Source organism: Boleophthalmus pectinirostris, unplaced genomic scaffold, assembly GCF_026225935.1.
Source record: "Boleophthalmus pectinirostris isolate CB_2022bp ecotype Guang Dong unplaced genomic scaffold, ASM2622593v1 HiC_scaffold_20, whole genome shotgun sequence".
NCBI lineage: Eukaryota > Metazoa > Chordata > Actinopteri > Gobiiformes > Gobiidae > Boleophthalmus > Boleophthalmus pectinirostris.
In genome coordinates this window covers 22234014-22256579 of record NW_026571153.1, presented here as the reverse complement: position 1 = coordinate 22256579, position 22566 = coordinate 22234014, and the positions used below count along the sequence as shown (strand labels likewise).

Below are 22566 nucleotides of genomic sequence, written 5' to 3'. Positions count from 1 at the left end.
CAGATTGGCAAGATTAGGTCTGAAATAATCCAAATGATTCTAGTGAAGGTATATGGAGACACAGAGAAGCACTTCCTGTATCACCATATGGTCTCCAGCTGGAAAGAAGAACTCCTAAACACGCAGAGTTAAACATGTGAATAAAATAAAACACAACTCCAGGTATGTTTTCTGATGAGGAAGCAGTATAATGGGTCAGAAAGTAGTGTAATATGGGCCCTTTAAATATCTCCAGGATACATAGAAATTACAATATACACATTTTCTCCACCTTGTACAAGTATGCACAAACTCAGTCCTATCTACGCCGCTTTGTCCTTAAGAATCCTTGTCCCAAACAATAGAAATTCCCACTCTGACATTTTGCCTCTGTCCCGACATACAGACTTATGTAAGAATTTTTGTCTGAGCTTCTGGTCCGGGGAGGTTTGCTCAAAGACTTCTCCAATTTTTTGATTAAGCAGAAAATGAAGTTGCTTTGCTGCGGTGTGTAGAGCAGAAAATGGGAACAATTGAATACCCACATGACGAGCTCCCCACTGTACAGCCTGGTGTTGACAGAGGGAAGATACAGACAAAAAGACAGCCACGGAAAGCTTCTGTTGGGGAGAATAGTTTAGATGAACTTAGATCGAGTTATGCTAAAAGTTTTATCTGCCATGTTTAGCTGGGATGTTGAGGGTATGAACGGTTTAGCCAAAGGAGCAAAATTTAACTTTTAATCACGCTATAATCACGCGTTCCCTCATCATTGCTTGTGTGTACTTTGATTCGTGCATGTTTGAGTAATCTTGTTTTTGAGGATAGGGGGTAGATGAAAATTTCTGTTTTCATCTACCCCCTATATCCACCCACTGCTCTGTTCTTAGTTATGATTATTATTGTATTAAAAAGTAAGACTCAGAGTCATACACGTGTTCAGTAACGATTCTTTCCAAAATAAAGTCATGAAAAGTGTTGAATAGTTAATGAAATCAATGTACCGGTTTCTTTTATTACACCATTTTAGGTCAGTATGGTAATCTGCTCAAGTTGTGGTTTAAAGGTCCTTCATTACGCAAAATTGACTAATTTGAGCTTTAAACCATGTTATAATGTTGTTATCTCATGAAAAACATGCCTGGAGTTGTGTTTTGTTTTATTCACACATGTTTGAGTACCGTATTTTCCGCACTATTGGACGCTCTGGATTATAAGGTACATTGTCATAGAATGGTCTATTTCCGAACTTTTTTCACAAATAAACCGCACCTTTTAAACGAAACACAACAGTTAGATGGGTCAGTCGGACTTTGTTTGGCGCGTTCACGGTGACTCTGGGCTTTGTTCAGTTGTGGCGTGTAGGGAGGGTGCTGTCTGGGACCGCTGGATTGTTGGCGTGTTCGCAGTGACTCAGTTGTTCCGTTGTGGCTAGAAGTGGCACATTGCACTCGCTTTTTCGGTTCGTTCCTCCGTTCCATTCCTCCGTTCCATTCCTCGTCTGCGTGGAGTGATGAGTGTGGCTGCGGGTGTTTTTCGCTGCACAGTTGCTGTCTGCCCCGTGCGTGTTTGCATGTGTTACGGCTTTTTAGTTTACTGAAGTCGTGCTGGGAGACCTGAGTGGATTCGCGTATAGGGTGCTCTGGATTGTGGGGCGCAGAGTCGTTTGTTGATGGGGTTGGAGGCTTATTAGCGTGCCCTATGGTGCGAAAAATATGGTAACACTGAATTATTAGTCTGTCTAGATCTCCAAAGCTTTTCCAACTTGTGATGTTATGGAGAAGTAGTTTCCAAGTTAACAGCTACCTTTTACCTTTTAATGAGTAGAGATGGGCCATTCCAGGTCTGAAATCATCCAAATGGTGCAAGTGAAGGTGTATGAAAGGTAAAAACACAGTGGAGCACAGTCTTTTTTGTTTGAGAGAAGAAATCAGCTCAAATGTGCAGAGTTTGCGTGTTAAACATGTGTGAATAAAACAAAACACAACTCCAGGTCTGTTTTTGATGAGATAACAACATAGACATAACACAGCTCAGAAGATAGTGTAAAATGGGCCCTTAAATACAGTACGTCTCCTTTAAGCGTCATCTGTACTTGAGATTGTCAGTGAGTGTACTACTATATGTCATTATGTTTGTACCTGCAGTCCTTTCTCTCCTTCTTTGTTCTTTATCCGGCCACTTCAAAGTTACACTCCAGGCCCTGAGTCATCTACAGTGAGCTGCTAACCAGACACACTCTCTCTTTCTTCTTTCTCTTCTCTTCTCCCTCTCTCTCTCTCTCTCTCTATGTTCCTTTCCAACCCCCTCTCTCTCCTCTCTCCATCTTTCTCTCACCCCTCTCTCTCTCTCCACCTATCACTCTTCTCTTTCCATCTCTGTCTTCCCAGCTCTTTCTCTCTCTGTCTCATACCTCTCATCTCTTTCTCTCTTCTTTTTCTTTTTCTCTCTCTCCTCGCCATCACTTTCTCTCACCCTCTCTTCTCTTTCCATCTCTCTCTTCTCCCTCTCTCTCCATCACTCTCTTCTCTTTCCATCTCTCTTCTCCCCCTCTCTGTCTTTCTCTCTCCATCTCTCTCTCTCTCCCTTTCCAACCCTCTCCATCGCTTTCTCTCACCTCTCTCTCTCTCCATCTCTCACTCTTCTCTTCTCATCTTTCTCTTCCCCCCTCATTCTCTCTCCATCTCTTACCTCTCTCTTTCTCTCGTTCTCATTCTACCTCCCTCTCTCTTGTCTCTTTCCATCGCTTTTTCTCTCTCTCCCCTCTTCATCACTTTGTCTCACCCTCTCTCTCTTTCCATCTCTCTCTCTTTGTCTTACCCTCCCTCTCTCTGTCTCTCCATCTCTCCCTTCTTTCCATCTCTTACTTCTCCCCCACTGTGTCCTTCTCTCTCCATCTCTTTCTCTCATCTTTTTCTCCATCTTTCTCTTTTCTCTTCTCTCTCCATCTCTTTCCATCTCTTTCTCTCCCTCGCTCTCCATCTCTCACTCTCTCTTCTCTCCCCATCTCTCTCTCATCCTCCTCTTTCTGTCTCTCTCTTTGACTCACCCTCCCTCCCTCTCTCTTTTTCTCTCTCTCTCTCTCACTCCTCACTCTCACTCTTCTCTCTCTCTTCTTACTCTTCCCCCTTCTGTCTCCTCCTCTCCCTTTCTCTTGCTCTCTTCTCTCTTCTCTCTTTCCGTCAAGTGAAAAGGCGACAACCCCCCCTCCCTTCGCTCACTCCCCACTCCTCCCCACGCCTGCCGACATGACGGGCGACTGAAATAAGCTCGCCATAAACAAGCGTCAAAAACCACAGCTAACAATTCTCACCCTTAACGAAAGTGCCCCAAATGGAACTACAAAACAACGCAGCATCGCGCCCTTACACAAAACATGACCAAAAAATAAAGAAAGAAATAAAGAAACAGAGAAGAAAAATAAAGATCTATCTCCAATTCCCATGGATGTATAGCTCCATGTCCCTCTGCTCCCCAACAGCTCATTTGTTACTCCACCAGTGTTAGGACATTCACTGTGGTCTGATAGCATTGCCACTTCATTAGCTTCTCCTCCTGCCGTATACCCTGATCCCCGGCGGGCCTCGTTCTCCCGCCTACACCTGCTCGCCCCATCGCCCGGGGAGACCGCATTTGCATACCTCCATTCTGGATTTCCATTAAAAAGCCAATGGCACATCTCCCAGGCAACGTCTCCCTGCGTTTTGGGGGACCCTCGAGGGCAGCTTCAATGATGGCTCTATCCCTTGTTGTCCAGGAGCTCGCGCTGTGATAGTTTGTTCTGTATTTTGGGGTTCGGTTATCATTTTTTTATGTCAAGTCGAGTCCCACTTGTAACGCCCTGAAGAGCATATAAATAAAACATAGATGAGTCTACTGCGTTACTATCCAAATCAGCTTTGGAATATGCACTGAAACACAAGATTTTTTTTACTTTAAAGGTGCATTGTGTAACTTTTCTGGTGGATGGTCCATCACCTTCTTCTCGTCACGGTGATATTGCCTGGGATGTTCCACAGTATGATTACACCATCTCTACGGAGACAGCAGGTGACACCACCGATCCAAATTATAAGTTTGTATGTCAGAGGCAAGCCCCTTCACGATAAAAATTAAGTAATAAAAAACCCATGCTACTGAGTAAATGCAAGATGGATATGCTTAATGCATTTAATTCTATACAAAACACTAACATCTCAATGGAAACTAGCAGATGGCATACCCTCCACCAGAAAAGTTACAGCGTACCTTTTAACTTTTTGCAATTTTGAGTGTTGACTCAGAAATGGTCCTAGAAAGAGAATAAATATTTCCCAACCTGCATTATTTATAATCAAATCAGTTGAATCAAGTCTGAGTGTTGTAAATTTTCTCAGATGTGGGCCCAATGCCTTGATGGAGGGTCTGCACTCGATTGTTTTGTAGTAGTAATAGCTTTTTAAAATATATTGTTCTCAAGATGTGTGTAGAGTCCCTCAGTCGTCCAGGTAGTATCCATGGCAAAGGAGAAATTCAATTTGTCAACTGGACAAACTTTTATTCAGGTGGAAAACGTTTTGCAGCTCATCCATGCTGCTTCTTCAGTTCTGGTCAGAATGCTGTTGGACACTGCCTTATATTTTCCTGCATATATAAGGTAATGTAGTTCCAGTGCAGTTAGCTCCTCCCTGCAGGCAGATATCAGGCAATGTCCAACAAAATTCTGACCAGAACTGAAGAAGCAGCTTGGATGAGCTGTGAAACATTTTCAACCTAAATAAACATTTGTCCAGGTGACATATTGAATTTCTCCTTTGACTTTAAACTATACACATGACATCAAAATGCCACGTTTACAGGAGAGCTTTAATTCCGAATAAAAATAATTTAATCTGAATAAAAATGAATTTTGCCTTAAAAAGACCATGTAAACACTTGATTCCTAATTAAAGCTATTATTCAGAATTAGACTTAATTCTGAAGTAAGTGGGTGGTTTATTCTAATTTTAAAGCCAAATTAATGTATTCCTCGATCACGCAAACATTTATTCTTTATAAAGTAATTCCGGTCGTTCAGCGCATGCTTGTTGGGTCATCCTTCTGGTGCGATCTGGACGATCCGGCTCTACCAGTCCTTGCTTCGGATTTTCAACCACTGCTCTTTGGATTTGCAAGCGAGATGCGGGAGTGAGCTGTGGTAGAGCAGCCGTTGACTCAGTTTGTCTTCTTCCTCCCTTCTCTGACACTCCTCTCTTCTCCTCCTCAGCTGACAGACGTAAAGTGTGATGAGAGAATTCTCGAGCGGCTGCTTAATTATCATTAGAATGACTGTGAAAAAGTTTGTGTCATGATTGTGTCCGTAGTGTAACTACAAAACAAGATGACAAGAAAGTCAGTAGCAGCTGAGGTTTGTGTTTTCTGGTACATGTAAATACGTTTGTGCGCCCTCTGTCTAATCAGATCTCTTCCCGACCCCCAGACATTGAGCGGAATTAAATAAAGATAATTTAACGTGTTTTCAATGTAAACCTCAGTTCAGAATTATTATTTCCACGTAAACTCGAAGGAAAATATTTTAATTCAGAACTATGTAATTCAGAACAATTAATTCAGAATTAAAAAAAAAACATGTAAATGTGTCCAGTGTGGAGCAGAGTGTTTTCTGTTTGAGAGACAAACACACTCTAAATATACAGGGTCGGCGTGTTCAACATGTGTGAATGTAACAAAACGCAACTCCACGTATGTTTTGATGAAAAACCATTAGAACATAGATCAGAAAATAGCGTAATATGGGTCCATTAAACAGCTGGTGCTCCTATGGAAAGATCTGCGATATGTTACACTCTCACTAAAAGCACCATCCAACACGTAAACAGTAAAAACACCATGTAAACACAGTATTTTATGGCTCATCTTCCCTCCACCTAAAGGGCCGCTGTATTGTAAAACCAGGCTAAACTGAAACGCCTCTCTCTGTTGACATCATTGCTTCTTCTTAAATGACACACAGTGGATTTGGAGCCAGAGAAGTTTTATTGTTACCACCATAGCCCCCCTTCCCCGCCACCACCACAAGCCCCATCTCAGAATCCAGCAGAACATTAAAAATTTATCTCAGCGCCTTTTCTGTGGATAATAAAAACACGAACAGCAGCACTCACACTTTAAATCAGAGCTGATGTTTCTTCACAGTGGCTCTATCCACAACATGGTATCTATCGGCACCACTTTTGGTTTGAACTTGATACGAAGGCTTCACAAGAGCTTGGGCGGGTCAGGAGGTCAAAGCTGATGTCGAGTTTGGAGAATCCTTGTCTGTGCTGAAGAGTCGGAAATATTGCCATTTTCTTTTCATTTTTAAGCATGAAAGAGTTGGAGTGTTTACATTATGTTAATGCATGTCACATATAGGTCTCGATCCAGGAGTGTGCTTTTTCCAAGTTTGTAGTTTAGCTGTGTTGGGTAGAATTTTGAGAAAAAACAAGCATGAAAAGCAGTGAAATATGATGGATAAAGTTTTCCAGTTATGTCTAAAAGAAAAAGAAAGAAAACAAAAAAAGACAAAGGATTGCATTGTGTAACTTTTCTGGTGGATGGTCAATCAAATGCTTTCCTCCGTAGACATGTTATTGGTTTGTTTGAAATGTTTCACAGTATGGTAATAAAACTTTCTATCTTCCAAACCAAACCAGACCCAAGTTACAGGTCAGATATGTGGGGAGGCAACCCTCCTCAGCCAGAATGCCTGTTTTTCTAGGTATTTTTGAGCTATAACAGCACCTGTAATTGGATAAATGTAAGGTAGAGCCATTTAATGTCATACTGTGGAACATTCCAGACAGAGCAATGACATATCCATAGAAGAAAGGAAGTGACAGCCCTCCAAACAAATCGTAAAGAAAATTACTAGAAATCAGAAATTTAGAACTACCATTATCTTCTGTGGTTTTAAAAAGATATTGGATTATAATAGCAACAAGTAGAAATAGTAATATAAAAGCAGTAAGTATTATTTAATGTAAAGTCTAAAGTGTTTTTATAATCATGCTATCGGAATCTAGTTTATTCCGTAGTATCAAAATTAAGTTTGAAATGCTATATATACACCATAATTCAGACTATTGAGTGCACCTGAATAAGCCACATCAACAACATTTTAGCAAAATTTAAAATTGTACATATATAGGCCGCACCTGAATATAAGCCGCAGGTGTCCACTTCTTCAAGAATGTTTTCAAGTTCGGGCCATCGGCTTTTATTGCCTCTGAAAGTTTTTGTTGTCAGTTCGTTACGCTGCCTTCGCCAAAGACTCACCATCGACTCATAGATGTCGAGTTCACATGAAGCAAATCGATTTCCTTCTTCTACAGTCGCATCAATTGCTGTTAACTTAAAAGCTGCATCATCTGCATTTCTTCATGTGTTTTCCATGAGGAGGGTCGAGGGTGTGTGTATGAAGCGCAAAATAACAGTTCAAAACACAGTCAAACTAGCATTTTCCTCGACGCATAACCCCGTCTCTCCCCGTACTCTACTGTGCATGTCTCCTGCAGAAAAGAGCTGCTGTCCTGTCTGGTCTCGTGTCAGAGTTATGCTCCAAATCCATGTGTCAGTGTCATTGTTTCAGCAGATTTCAGGCTCTTCCGGCTGGCCAGGTTAGTTGTATCGATTAGGTATGAGTGGATGTCCGGCTACTGAAGTTTGAGACGTTTCTTCTCATCATTTACGCACCCACCTGCATTTAACACATACGGGTAAGACATATACTCACTAATGATAATTTAGCATCATAACTTATTTTATCACATAGCAATAAACTGTTTTAGTGATAATATTGCTAGCTCGTGCTGCAACTTCATGTGAACCTTAGATCCATGTGTGAACCGCACACACAACGACGCTTTCTTCACTCAGGCTGTGCGCACATCCACTGTATTGCCAAACCATAGACTGTACATATGAATGGACAATGTGCCAAACAAATAATCCACCCATATATTAGCTGCATCGTTGTATAAGACGCAGGGTTCAAAGTGCAAGAAAAAAGTAACTGCTTATAGTCCGGAAATATGGTATATGCTCCCGATGCACCCGCTGTCCACGGCTTTTTGGGGACCGCTTCGTGACCGTTGCCGTGGGCGACCAGATGGATAATTGAGCACTCCGTCATGTCGCCTCCCTCCACCGGGGACTCGGCCAATCAGTACCCCCCCACCCCCCTTCATCTAAGTAAGACCACAGAGCAGTCGCATCTTAACAGAGTCCAGTTTTAGACCCCCCCAGGGACTGCTCAGAACCCACACAGAAAGAGCCTTGTTGCCACTCCAACAACTCAGTCTTATTTACATCCGTAGAAGCGAAGAGGAACTGGAAGATGCTTTGAAAAACAACAAAAAAAAATTATAAATTGACTTAAATTTTTGTCTGCACTTGCCTGATTACGTCCCCACATATTCTGCGTTGATAGAGATGTTACTGACAAACATTATAGCAGTTTGAAGCAGCTGTTTGTGCTCAGACTCCCATAAAGGCCTGATGTCTGTGCACTGAATAAAGAGTGTACTAAGCCTCTGAGCTCTGAGTAAATATTGTCAAGTGAATCTTAATATAAACACTTTGGTGACTGGGGGATTGCTCTTAACTAAACTGGCGATACTAAAAAAGGAGTTGTAAACACATTTTAATAGAGATTCAGTCATTTGTAACCATCAGTGATGCTTGGGTGTTTGTAATCGAGAGGTTTACAGCCAGCCCTTAAGTTGAGTCAGTAAAAGAATGTGGTTTGGGGTAAAATTCAGACTTTGGAGAAATATATTTGAAAATTGATATTGAAAGACATTTTTTTTTTTTCAATAAGTCAAAATGATATCAAATGGAAAACTGTGATCTAATATGTGGAGAATTATATCACCCAGCCATAGGACTTCAAGGGCTGTTTTCTGAAGCATGTTATAATGCTGTTACCTCCTCAAAAATATAGAACCTCCTGTGTTTTATTCCAAATCCAAATTTACTTTATTTCTATACAGTCATCCCTTCCACTGCCTCGCTGGATTTGTTTTTAGCACAGTTTTGCAAGTTTTTATTTACAGTATATGAATGCGCATTGTGTTCCTCCCCCTGCGTCCTGACTGGCTAAGGGACTGTAGACCGTTGTCAATCAATCTCCTCCGTGCCTTGTCTCCTGTACAGTACAGAATGCGTTCAGCTTGCCAAATTTACACAAATGTTTGATTGCGAGCATTCTGAAGTGCTGTATGTTTGCAACTTTTCTCCCCGACAAAGCCCACAATGTCGATTAAACTTTCTCAACAAAGGCTCCTGCAGTTGCACCCAAAAGACAGAGGAAGATTCAAACCATCGCACAAAAGTTGGACTTCCGGACATGCTAAAGGAAGGTAGAAGTTACGCAGCAGTAGGGCGCCATTAAGGAATAAATTAATCTTTGGTTCGTTACATAAAGAAGGAGGAAAATAACATAAGGACAACAGCAGCTATAAGTTTTAAGAAGGATGCAAGGATAACTGTCCTGTCTGGGGGGAAAAAAAAAAAAAAAAGTGTATAAAGTGTGTGGTGAGGGGTTTTACAGCCTTAAAACATATCTAATAATTGTAAAAAATAAAAATAAAGCTGACTACTTTGTGGATTTCGCCTATTGTGCTTTTTTTTTTTTTAGAACGTAACCCCCACGATAAATGAGGCACAGTTTACAAACAAAGCAGTATCCAAAGTGCTCCAGAGTTCTTCTCTCGAACACAAAACATGTCATGTGTTATATAGGAATATAGGAAGTGCTCCACTACTTTTTAAACTCCATACACCTTCAGTAGAACCATTTGGATCAGTATAGACCTTTAATATCCTTAAATTTTTTTAGGAACAATGTATTTGAAGTTGGATTCTTGAAAATGACCTATGACCTTTGGAGTGTACCCTCTTTATCATAACAAATAAGATTTTATTTATTGTCTTTTTTAGATACTCAGATTGAAATGCCAAGATTGTACATATGCATAATGATCTGCGTCCTTCCTGTTTACCCAATTTATTTTTCTCTTTATCTGATAAATGGTCCACACATACAAATCTTATCTCTTCATTAATATGCATAGAGGTAATGAGTCTGACACCAGCATGTTCTTAAATTAGCTGCGATGGTTAGCTGTGTCAGGGTACGATCTGTCAGATTTGTTCATAAAGGTGGGAAATGCCAACACAATTAAAAGTATTTTCATTTAAAGTTATTGTACCTCGCTTGATGAGAGCCGTGGAGGTTCAGAAGATAACATCTCTAAGATATTACCAAGGTACAGGCAGAAATTGTATCCAGGCATTGAAGTTAATTGAATTTTGTGAACGATAAGCTTGGATATTTGTTGAAGCTAGTCCAAGATAAAATGAGAGTAGCAAAAAAATGATGCAAGCGTGAACTGTTACTGGTATTGATACTTTGCAGTGACGTCATGCAGGTGTGTTCTATTTGTATGTCTAATGGTGGAACGTTCAGGAGTTACCATGGTGACACAATGCACACATTAATAACTTAATAAATGTAAATATATTAGTAGTAATGGTAGTAGTTGTAGTGGTGGTGGTGGTAGTGGTGGTAGTAATAGGCAGAAATGGTATTTGTGGTGGTAGTAGTTGTGGTTGTAATGTTAGTAGTTGTAGTACTAGTAGTAGTTTTAATAGTTGTATAGTAACAGGTGTAGTAGTAGTAGTTGTTGTAGTAGTTGTAGTTGTAGTAGTAGTTGAAGTAGTAGTTGTTGTAGTAGTAGTTGTAGTTATTGTAGTAGTAGTAGTAGTTGTGTAGTTGTAGTAGTTATTGTTGTAGTACTAGTAGTAGTTGTAGTATTGTTGTAGTAGTAGTGTTTTTTTTTTCTTTTCTTCCACTTTTAGTTTTTATATCATGCACTTAGATTCCCAACATAAATTTAAAAAGTTGACATTTAAGTAAACAGTATAATTTGGCAATGTAATTATTTTCCAACTGTTATTTTATACATTTAAGTTTAAGAATGCAAAAAAAAAAAAAAAAAAGAGTTGTTTTTTTTAAACTGGATTTTTACACTTTGAAATTTCCCCTAAACACATTATCTTATATTCACAAAACACTGACCACAAGCATGACTAAATACACAGCAGTTTGTATAATCACGTTTTCCGCTATGAGTGGGGGCTGCTGATAATTTTATGGTGATTCTAACATTGGAAGGTTAAAGCCGGTTTAAAGTACAGAGCAGTTTAAAGTACAGACCTGTTTGGGAACGTTGTCTTTGCTTTGGGACACTTGGAAATAACACAGAGTAAATCCTTTCTTTTGTATTTGAAGGACAACATGTGGCTACGACCTGGGATTACCACTATCCCTCTCCAAGCGCCCCACAGTCCCAGTAGATAGAGGATAAAACTCATTATTGACATGTAAGCGCTCAAACTGGTCATCTTATCGGATAATAAGATAATTTATTCTAACGACCGCAGGACATCATGGGAGTTTAATTGGACTCATTTATTTCAAGGGCTCGAGGTGTGAAAATGATGTGTATGCAGAGGCAGTATGTACATTTCTGCTATGAAAAGAGACTTGGGGGGGTTCCACTTGTGTTTATAAGGTAGAATGTTCATCAGTTACCGTGGTGACATAATGCACACGTTTGCGAACACTGCCAAAAAAATTTAAGAGTTTGAAACCTCAAGAAAAAATACAAAATGGATTTAAACAGCACATTTTCAGTAGCCTGTGATCAATATGAGCAGTCATAGTTTACTTGTTTGATTTTCAACAAAAAGGTAAGAGTGACTAACTGAAGATTGAAGTTTGAAATTTTGTACATAAGACCTCATTTCCTAGTGAGCCAGAGTGTTGGAGACGTGTGGAGACACGTTTTTAAATATTCCATCCAGTCCTTGTATTTGCAGAGGTCGCTGGTGCTAGGCTAGTGCATGTCTATGGCCATAGTTAGCCTGACACTAAAAACTGTCTTACCCACTCCACAAAACACCCGAAGCAAATCTATTATTACGCCAGACTGTCCATGTAAATGTCTGTCGATAGAATAATTTTTGAAGTAAAACCAACCTTGCATTTGAAGGATTTATGTCTGAGCAGCAGCAGTGAGATGTACTTCCTGATAGAAAGCTTTTCATCGGTGGACTGATATCACAAGGCGCCTATCTTAGTGGTAAAATTCCGCTGCTGAGAAAATAGTCCCTTAACATGCGACGATTCATGTGATGCAAGGTTAGTTTTATTTCAAACATTATTCTATCAACACAGACATTTACATCGACATATGGTGTAATAATAGTTTTGCTTCGGGTGCTTTGTGGAGTGGGTAAGACTGTTTTTAGTGGCAGGATAACTATGGCCATTGACATGCACTAGCTTAGCACCAGCGACCTCTGCAAATACAAGGACTGGATGGAATATTTTAAAAAATATTTATGTACAAAATTCTGGACTGTCCCTTTAAGAGCACAAATCATCTCAGTTCTTTCTGGTCAGATTGCTCAGATTAAAGATCAGATTAAAGCAGTTTCAGACTGTGCCTACAGTTAGCATCACATCTCCAGAGAATGATGATGGAATTAGCTACAAAGTATCAATACCAAAATTTACCACAATTTGTATTAGTGGATTTAAGATTATTAGGATTTATATGGGACAACAACAGAGAGGAGATGGTGTGCAGTGACTTAGCTGGAATTTTGGGAGTGAATCCTAAATTTGATCTACCTTTGTACATATAAATAATTTTTTCCATGTGTTCTTTCTGCATGAATAGATGTAGGTGGAGTCTTGTGAGTGCAATATTTTTGGGTCAGATACACAGAGACATCTAAAAGTTTTGAGAGCTTTTGCCACTCTCCCTTTTTTGTCGACTCATCTTTACTCGACCAAGAATTTAGTGGGATATGGTTAGTGGACTACAGCCCTAATATACTGTCAGCTCTAACTGTAGATAATTGTTTTCACTGTGTTCACTTTTTTCCCTTCTCAAAAACATAACTCACCTGAAAATAACAAATTAAGAGAAAGCACTGCCAATAACAAAACCTTTCTAGAATCTAAATTTATGTAATAATCATTTCTGAAGACAGTTGCTTAAGCCCCGTCTGCCTCAATCTTAGATCAACACTAAAATTCATAACTTTGTCTCAGAAAGTCAAATATCTCAGATTTTCTTTTTCATATCTGCACTCAGCAAAAGTTACAAGCTGAATTTGGTTTCATAATGTCTTTTGTGAACTGAAATGACTCTATTGTGTCTTTGTCTTACATTCTGAAACTCTTCTTTTCATTATTTCTTTTTCGTCATGTACTCAGATAGTCAACATTTTATTTAAATAGTTGACATTTAAGTAATCAAGATCATTTGGCAATTAAAGGCCAGTATTGCACGCAACTCCGGGGGCGTTTTTCATATGACACCAGCATTATACCATGGCTTAGAGCTCAAGGGTCAATTTTGTGTAATATAGGACCTTTAAATAGTTTTCAAATAGAGATATATCGAGAATTGTTAATATTGCAGCAGTTGTTTTGAAAATGTTAGCATATATTTTTTGTAATTAAAAGTTTAAATTGACTACAACAATGATTCATCTTTTGAGCTAGAATTGAAGCTCAGTTGAGCTTTACCGGCACATCTTGATGCATAGTTGTTGCGGGTTTATTGTTCTCAAGATAATGAAAGAAAAAAGGCTTTTGTGAACAGAAATAATTGCATTGTAACTGTGCCAACATTCTGAACTTATGTGTTATGTACTCAGATTGTCAACTTGTATTTACTTGACAATTTTAAATTGTATGGAAGTAAGACAAAGGGGAGTATTATACAAAATCCACTTTTATGAGCTTTCTACCATGTTATAATGTTGTTCCGTCATCAAAAACATGCCTGATGAGGTTTTAAATGTCATCCAAGTATGTTTGAGGCCCACTCAGCCCACAAGCCTACGTCACCTATGCTCCCACACAAGAATTCTCCAAAAATATAAAAAAAAGATATAAAATAGTAGTTTCATTAGACTTATTGTGGAGAGCAAAGGGAGCGGAGACTCAGAGTGTCAAAAATGAAATTGCAATTTATAAAACATGTTTTCAGTGAATATAGCATTTTCAAAACAATCAAAGGTAACACGGTAATCTAAATGTTATGTGATAGTGTTTAATACCGCATAGAAATAAAATACCTCCTCTTTATTTTGCACTTTTCTGATCTACGTTATAATGTTATTTCCTCATCACAAACATATAATATTATACCTGGACTTGTGCTTTGTTCAAATTGTTCAATGTTTTCAACACAAATCCTGAATATTTAGGCTGAGTTCTCTCAAAGTGAAACCACTTTGTGACGCCATGTGGTAATACAGAAAGTGATCCACTGTGTTTTTAAACTCCATACACCTTCGAATCATTTGTCAATTCCAGGGCTGAATTCATCCAGTCTCTTCTGAACTTAAGGTAAAATGTAGCTATTAACATACTGCTACTGCTTCATGACATCACAAGGTGGAATAGAGCATTTTGGGTTTTGGAGACAAAGACAGACTCATAATAAAGGATTGCTCAAACTTGTGTAAATGAAAACACAACTCCAGGCATGTTTTTGAGGAGGTAACATTATAACATGGCTCAAAGCTCACATTTAAATATTTCCAAAAACTGCAATTTTACATGAAAATTAAACGATCTCACTCACTCCACAGATTTCCCCAGACTGGAGCAGTGCTCAGACTACGCCTTGCCCTCAGACTCCTCTCCCTTCATGGATGGCTTCCTCTACATCGGCTCCGGCTCGCACAAGACCTCCACCGTGGACCGCCAACGCCGCGACGGTGAGCCTACACGCTGTTCTGCAAGTCACCCCCCACCCCCTCAGCTCCCTATCTCACCCCCGGCAAGGATGATCAATGCATCAGCCCATTTGTAAGCAGTTTCGCCCGGGTCTGCTCCGATCAATCAGCGTCAGTCCGTCACTTGTCAAACTGCCGATGGTTTAATCCGTTTGGCAACCAGTTGAGTGGAGGAGATCAATGCTGGTGTCTCTCAAGTGTGATCTGCATATACGTCCCCGGAGAATACTTGTCAAATTCCAAGTATGTTTTTTAGAAGTAGCGCTGGTGAATTCCAAAACAATCGGGACATGCGAAGTGGAAGAGAGTAGAGAAATGTAACTTTTTGTAAGTCTATTCTGACAACTGTGTTCGCACAAACTTCTTGCGATTGAAGTGAACAGCAATTTGAGTGAAAGTACAGGAAACAAGGGAGGAAGCAAAACTAAACTAAAAACAAACTTTGCACACATTTTCTAAGAGAGACAAGACATTAATCATTCTTTAAAGGTGTGAAATGTAACTTTTCTGAAGGAGGGTCTGCCGCCTGCTTGTCTTTATGGAGATGTGATGGCTTTGCCTGCAGTTTTCCGCAGTATAGCATTAAATGTGTTTACATAAATGGAGAGGAGCAGGTGACACCAGGGACCAAGTAGGAGAAGCAATAAAAACATACAATACACTAAAAAACAAACAATAAAAAATTACATTGCAATTGAATAAATACAGATACATTTCATACTGTGGTACATTGCAGGCAAAGCAATAACATCCCCATGGAGACAAGCAGGTGACTTAGACCAGAAAAGTTACACTGTGCATCTTTAACTTATTATATAATCTCCAATAAGAAAATACATTTAAACTAAAATGATTTAATAAAAAAAAAAAAAAATGGTTAAAAGCTCTGAAAAGTTTTGCACAAGTTTTCATTTATGTATTCACTTTTGCAATTCACCGTGCGAGTTTTTAATACTTTCATCTATCTTTCCATCTTTCTACCTATGTTTCTTAAAGTTGCATTGTGCAACTTTTCCGATGGAGGGTACGTCACCTGCTTGTCTCCATGGAGATGTTATTGCTTTGCCTGAAATGTACCACAGTATGCAATGTATCTGTATTTATTCAATTGCAATATCTTTTTTTGTTTTTGTTTTTATTGCTTCTCCTGCTTGGCCTGCTGGTGTCACCTGCTCGTCTCCATTTATATAGATGCGTTTAATGCCATACTGTGGAAAATTACAGGCAATAATATGACATTAAACCCATCTGTCTCGCATTTATCCATTGCATTCTGTTTCTAATGAAAAATGCAATAAATCTCTCGGTGAATAGGGTTGTCTCTCCACAGATCTGGCTTATAGTGGTCTCTCTTGAGATAGATTTGAGATAAATGGGTTTAACCTCTACTGTGAAACATTTTAGACAAAGCAATAACATCTCCATGGAGACAAACAGGCGACAGACTCTGCACCAGAAAAGTTGCACGATGCACCTTTAAAGAGTCTAACACAAAATGACCATGTAAACAAAAAACACAAATTGACTACATGTAAAGTAGAGCTGTTTAATGTTTGGAACGTTCCAGGCAGAGCAGTGAAATATCCATAAAAATAAGCAGGTGATGGACCCACAACCAAAAAGTTACTTGTGCACCTTTTAAAGAGCTTAACACAAAATGACAGTGTAAGCTTAAGACAAAAGTTTGAACAGTTCACTCGTCTGAACTAGTATAGCTGCATTGTTTCCCCGCTTTGTTTGAAACTTTTAATCAGGATCTACTTCACACCCAAACTTTCTGCACCTCCTGCTCCGGTGCGGTCCCACTCGCCCAAACAGCTGGAGCATTAGGAGGGCCCATGGGTAATTACGGAGGGAGCGGGCTTCAGATGCTGCCCCCGGGGAAGAGGGGGCTATCGGGGGGAGATGAGAGGAGCTGTGAGCTGATACTGCTGCTGCTGCTGGGGCTCTGACAGCTTGGAGGTACCTGTGACTAGAATAAGCTCACTCTCCCCTATCCGTCCACATTTACATCAGGTCTGCACATAGCTTTAGCGCTGGGTGGAGGCTACGCTAATGAACTGGGCTGAGGTCTGGGACTTTGCCCATGAGAGAAACATATAGGGCAGGATTCATTAAATTAATAGTTGTTTAGGCCAGGTTTGATTTATAAGAAGAAAAATATGCAAATGTGTTCTCTATACGGTAAACGCATAAAAACAACTGAATTTGAATTCAATACTGGCTGCTCGGAGAAAAAAAATACAGATTTTTGCTTCAAAACATGGGACTCCCCAATACAAATAAGGTTCAGAGACTTTCCTTAAACCCAACCCTGATCCTAACCTGATTATGAAAAATATATTGTCAAAAATCAACATTTGTGATCATAAACACTAATATGAGGCGGCTGGTCGGGGGAAGATGATGCATCAACAGGAAGTAAAAGAAAATCTGAATGTATTGTTATAATTTTAGGTATAAATAAAGCTTTGTTTTGTAAATATAAGTCTGTTTTTTAGACTTGGCAGCTCAGATGAATAGAAAACACTGCTTAAAATTGGATTGCCATGGTTGCAACAGAATGTTAAGTCCCTCCCATGGATGAAATGCAGAGTTTTTGGGAGCCCCTTCAAAACATGCTTTTCAGAGCAATAAAAATCTAGCAATAATCAAAACGGTTGTCATACTAATAGACTAAAAATATACCTTTTTAATGAGATAAAAGTCCTCAAAGCGGGAAGATGAAGCCCATGAACTTAATTGTGGGTCACTTGGGAGTTGTCATGGCGATAGGCCTGTCACAGCAATTCCAGTAAACTCTTTTCTGAACAAACTAAAATATGAGCTCTAGTAAATGAATACCAAAATGAAGCACCCTAGAAGTTTTTAGTAATACTTCTAATTATTGTACCTTCAAATTGTTACATGTTACCACAAAAATAATGCAGAAATAAAAGGCAGCCTACATAGTGTATATTTACATACATGAATATTGATCTTAAATAGATATTGTTCATGATTAATTACAGCGATAAGTCTATAATTGTTCCCACTTCACTGTTTACTCACCCGAAGTTGTATTTGGAGTGATTTGTGCACGTTTGAGCAGTCTTTAATCACTTATCTTCATGACATCCTATTTGCCAACACAATGATCCACGGGTGTCATAGATTAACTATATACCGGACACAAGCACAATATATCTTTTTTAAAGGCACACTGTGTAACTTTTTGGTTGGAGGTCCGTCACCTGCTTGTTATATCATTGCTATGTCTGGAATGTTCCACAGTATGACTTTAAACAGCTCTACTTTACATTTATTTATTTACAGGTGTTTCCTTTGCTCAAAAATATCTTGAAAAATGCTGACTTTGAGCGGGGTTGCCTCTCCACAGATCTGACGCGTAACGTGGCCTGGTTTGGTCTCCATGAAGACAGAAAGGTTTAATATCATACTGTGAAACATTCCAGGCAAAGCAATAACATGTTCATGAAGAAAAAAAGCAGGTAGCAGGCCCTTCACCAGGAAAGTTACACAGTGCACCTTTAAATGTGGCGTTTCTACTAAAATCACTTCGAATAAAAGAAAAGTAGACGATTGGATGTACTTTTTGAAGCTATAGAGATTGTATAAGTCACTGCTATAGAACATGTTCTAACTGCACCATTAAATCTTACGCTTACTGTAGTACTGATGAAGCCTCTGGTATTTATCTTTCCTGGAACATACATTTAGTCACTTTTCACAATCTTCCCATCAATCAAACCATGACCTCTCTCTCTCTGTCTCTCTCTCTCTGCCTCTCTCCATCCCTCCATCCTTCTTTCTATCAGGTAAGTACAATAAATAGCGTGTTATGTCATCTATAATGCAGAGTGCGACAGGTTCAGCCGCTGTGCTTTAATGGAGCTTTAACTGCTGCTGAGCTTTTGAAAAATTCAGATGGGCTCAATTTTAAACTTCAGACTTGTTCAATCACGGGTAAGAAGCGCTGTTAAAACCAGGGGGGTGATGAGCTATTTCTGAAACTTCTCCAGAATGCATTTCCTTGCGACCTAGTGGTTTGATAGTCCATAGAATGACTCTTAATAATTCATAGGTGTTACTCAAGGCGAAATGAAACGCTCAGGTACAGCTCCTTAAAGATCCTATATTACACAGAATGGACTCTTGTACTCTTGTGAGCTTTTAGCAAGGTTATAATTGTTATAATGGTGTTACCTCATCAAACACAAACCTGGAGTTGTTTGGGTTTAATTTTTTTTTTTCATGCATGTTTGAGCAGCCCTGTATTATTAGCCTATCTACATTTTCAAATCTCATAATACTATTCCACCTTGTGATGTCATGTACTGGTAGTGTTCAAGTTAGCACCTCTTAAATATGGGTAATATGGGTCCTTTAAACCTGGTCTTTGTTCTCTCAGAAGCTGAAATCTGATATTAGTCTTCACTTTATGGGAAATTACTACAAGCTGTTTATGGGAGAACATCTTTAATTTATCGAGGTGCATTCCACATTGCCAGAGAATTTAAAGGGCCCATTTTTGCTTTTTTTTCTGATCTATGTTCTAATGTTGTTTCCTTATCCAAAAAAACAAAACAAAAACTGGAGTTGTGTTTTGTTTCATTCACATTTTTTTACACACAAACCCTGCATATTTAGGCTGAGTTCTTCACTTAAAAGGAAAACACTTGTGATGTCATGTTGTGATACAGGAAGTGCTCCACTGTATAAACTCCATACACTTTCATTAGAATCATTCAGATTATTCTTGCCCTGGAATTGCCAAACTCTACTGCAGGAGTGTCAAACTCATTTTGGTCCGGGGGCCGTATCCAACCTATTTTGATCCCAAAGGGGCCGGATAAGAAAACTTATGGCATATAAAAATAGCAATAAGTTCAAATATTTGTGCAGAGAAATGCAAATCTATTACAAAATTATTTTGTAATTGATGAACTCTTTATTTTACAAAATATTATAATATAATGAACAACCTGAAACTTTAAGAAAAATGCAATTTCAACACAATGTTTTAACATGAACTCATATGCAAATAGGAATAAGTAAATTTTTCACTGTGTGTCCACTTTTCTCATGTTGGACATTTTTCTGATGAGGGTGTCACGGTCAACAGTCAAAACGATCATCCTTTAAGAGCGTTTGGAAAGAGACAAGTCTTCATTTGTGCTGCTCTGGTGGGAGGGGCCACGTACAGAGACGCTGGAGACCAAATTACCAATATTTAAATAGAAAATAGAATCAAAATATTTTAGTAGAAAATCAGCTGAGGGCCAGATTAAAGGTCTTGGAGGGCCGGATCTGGCCCCCGGGCCTTATGTTTGACACCTGTGCTCTACTGAATAAAAGAAAACTACTACTACATGACATCACTAGGCGGAACAGAGCATTTTGAGCTTTGGAAATGTAAACAGACTAATAAACCAGGATTACTCAAACATGTGTGAATTAAACAAAACACAGCTCTGGGCATGTTGTTGAGGAGGTAACTGCATTATAACATGGCTTAAAACTCACAAGACTCAATTCTGTGTAATGTAGCACCTTTTAAAAGTACATACACTACCAGTCAAAAGTTTGGAGACACTTTTCTCACCTTTTTGTTGAAAACCAAACTCCTAAACAGAACCCAGAAAAAATCGTATTGATCGTAGGCTCCTGAAAATGTGTTTAAATCCATTTTGTATTTTCCCTGAGTTTCCAGACACCTTAAAACTTTTTCGTCTGTGTTTATGAATGTGTGCATTATGTCACCATGGTAACAGGTGAACATCCCGCCAGTAGAGATACATTTAGAACACCCCCATCATCTGAAATCATCAAATTCTGTAACACAAATTACATCTAGCCAGCTACAGTATATATACATTAACCTGCAGTCTCGGTTTGGTTTAAAGTATTTCTGTCCAAATTCATTACCCCATTGAGGTAAAAGGCCACGACTTTTGGAATCACTGGTGCAGTTTTAACTCCAGAAATTAACTTGTTTTCCATTTGGAGGAACATTAATTTGTATTTGGGGGGAGATAAGGCTAATAAACACCTGCTAGTTGTTGCAGAGATGGATTTTATTTACGGTTGCGCTCTATACATGGTTTACACTGTTTATTCCACCTCTATAGCTCCAAATGGGCCCACTACAAGTACGTATTTTGTGCGTATGGCTTTCAGTGAGTGGGGACCGAGTACTGATACACTATAGGCACTTAGTCTGAAAATGGTGAGTGGCAGATGTAAAATGACACTCGTAATTTCTGATTAGCTGGGTTTTCCTCATCTGGAGAGCTGTGATGGCATCTGCACTGTCAAAAGAGGATGAGGAGTTTTATTGGAAAGCCAAATATCCGAGCAGATAGTAAAATAGTGAAGCAATCTCCCAGCGATGATTGTACTAGCAGCTGTAGTAGCAGCAGTAGTGGTGGGTTCTTATCGCAGTCTTTTCACAGTACATGTTAATATGAACTTTAGGCAAGGCAAGGCAAGACAAGTTTATTTGTAAAGCACAGTTCATACACAAAGTAATTCAAAGTGCTTTACAGAGTAAGAAATATGTTAAAATCACAATACAAACACATCAAAACATAAATAATCATAGTAAAATTAAAAAGAGAGAGACATTAAATTAGAGAGAAGAGTGCAAAATGAAAAATGAAAACCTTTCAGTCATATACACAGCTAAACAAAATGGTTTTGAACCTTGATTTAAACAGTTAAAGTAGAGGTTTGTCTAACATCTTCAGGAAGACTGTTCCAGGCTTTAGCTGCATGATTCTGAACCGCTGACTGCCCATGTTTACCACCAAAATGAAGCGTCACATCCACCAACTTAACGATGTATTGTACTAATACTGGCTGCATCATAAAATAATGAACAAAAACTTTGCTGCAAACTTTAGTCTGTATCTACAAACCGTATAACACGTAGCTTTTGTCTGGCTAGATGTTAATATATGAGACCAACATGAGATTAGCTAATACCAAATGTGTGTTGCTAGTGTTAGTATCAGATTCGGATACAATTCAGACACAATTAAGACGAAACAGCAGCTATATCAGTGATACAGCCAACATAAGAACACCTTTCAATTAATGTTGTTGAAATAAATAGCCAACTTCCTGATATCATGGTCTTTCATCGAAGATAAAGCTACACAACATCGACAGTCAAAGCTGCTCCACTGCCATGTGAAAAATTCTCGGGCAAATGACGTTATACCCAGTATCCCTTGTGAAACTTCGCTACCAGGAATGCCCAATTGGTGTTCTCATACCATGATGGAAACACTCTGGCTACACCTGGACCCTTCTTGGTCCCTGAGGTCCTTCGAGATGGTTCATATGGACCTAAAATGTCAGAGATGTACTTTGGTGCTAGGCCATAGAAAGACTTGTACATAAGCAGAGCTGCTTTAAAGTCTGTTCTCTGAGCCACAGGAACCAGTGCAGAGACCTGAGTACAGGACTCTTGTGTTTGTACTTCCTGGCTCGAGTCAGGACCCAAGCACAGCTCATTTGGAGAGGCCAGTGAGCAGGCTGTTACAGTAATCTAACCTAATGGAGAGAAAATTTAATGATATGAATTTAATAATATGAACTTCGTGTGAAGAAAAACTACCACTACATGACATCACAAAGTAGAGCAGAGCATTTTGAGCTTGGAGATGACAGACTAATAATAAAGGATTACTCAAACACTGTTAAATGAATCATAACACAACTCCAGGTATGTTT

At 39.1% G+C, this 22566-nt stretch overlaps 1 protein-coding gene across 1 annotated transcript in view; it reads left to right on the top strand.

Annotated features, from left to right (window-relative positions):
- arap2 (ArfGAP with RhoGAP domain, ankyrin repeat and PH domain 2) overlaps nt 1-22566 on the top strand; it is a 192902-nt gene that overhangs the window by 99948 nt on the left and 70388 nt on the right. The window contains 1 exon segment of the mRNA XM_055156121.1: nt 14680-14808. Within this exon segment, the coding sequence (XP_055012096.1) occupies nt 14680-14808 (129 nt within the window).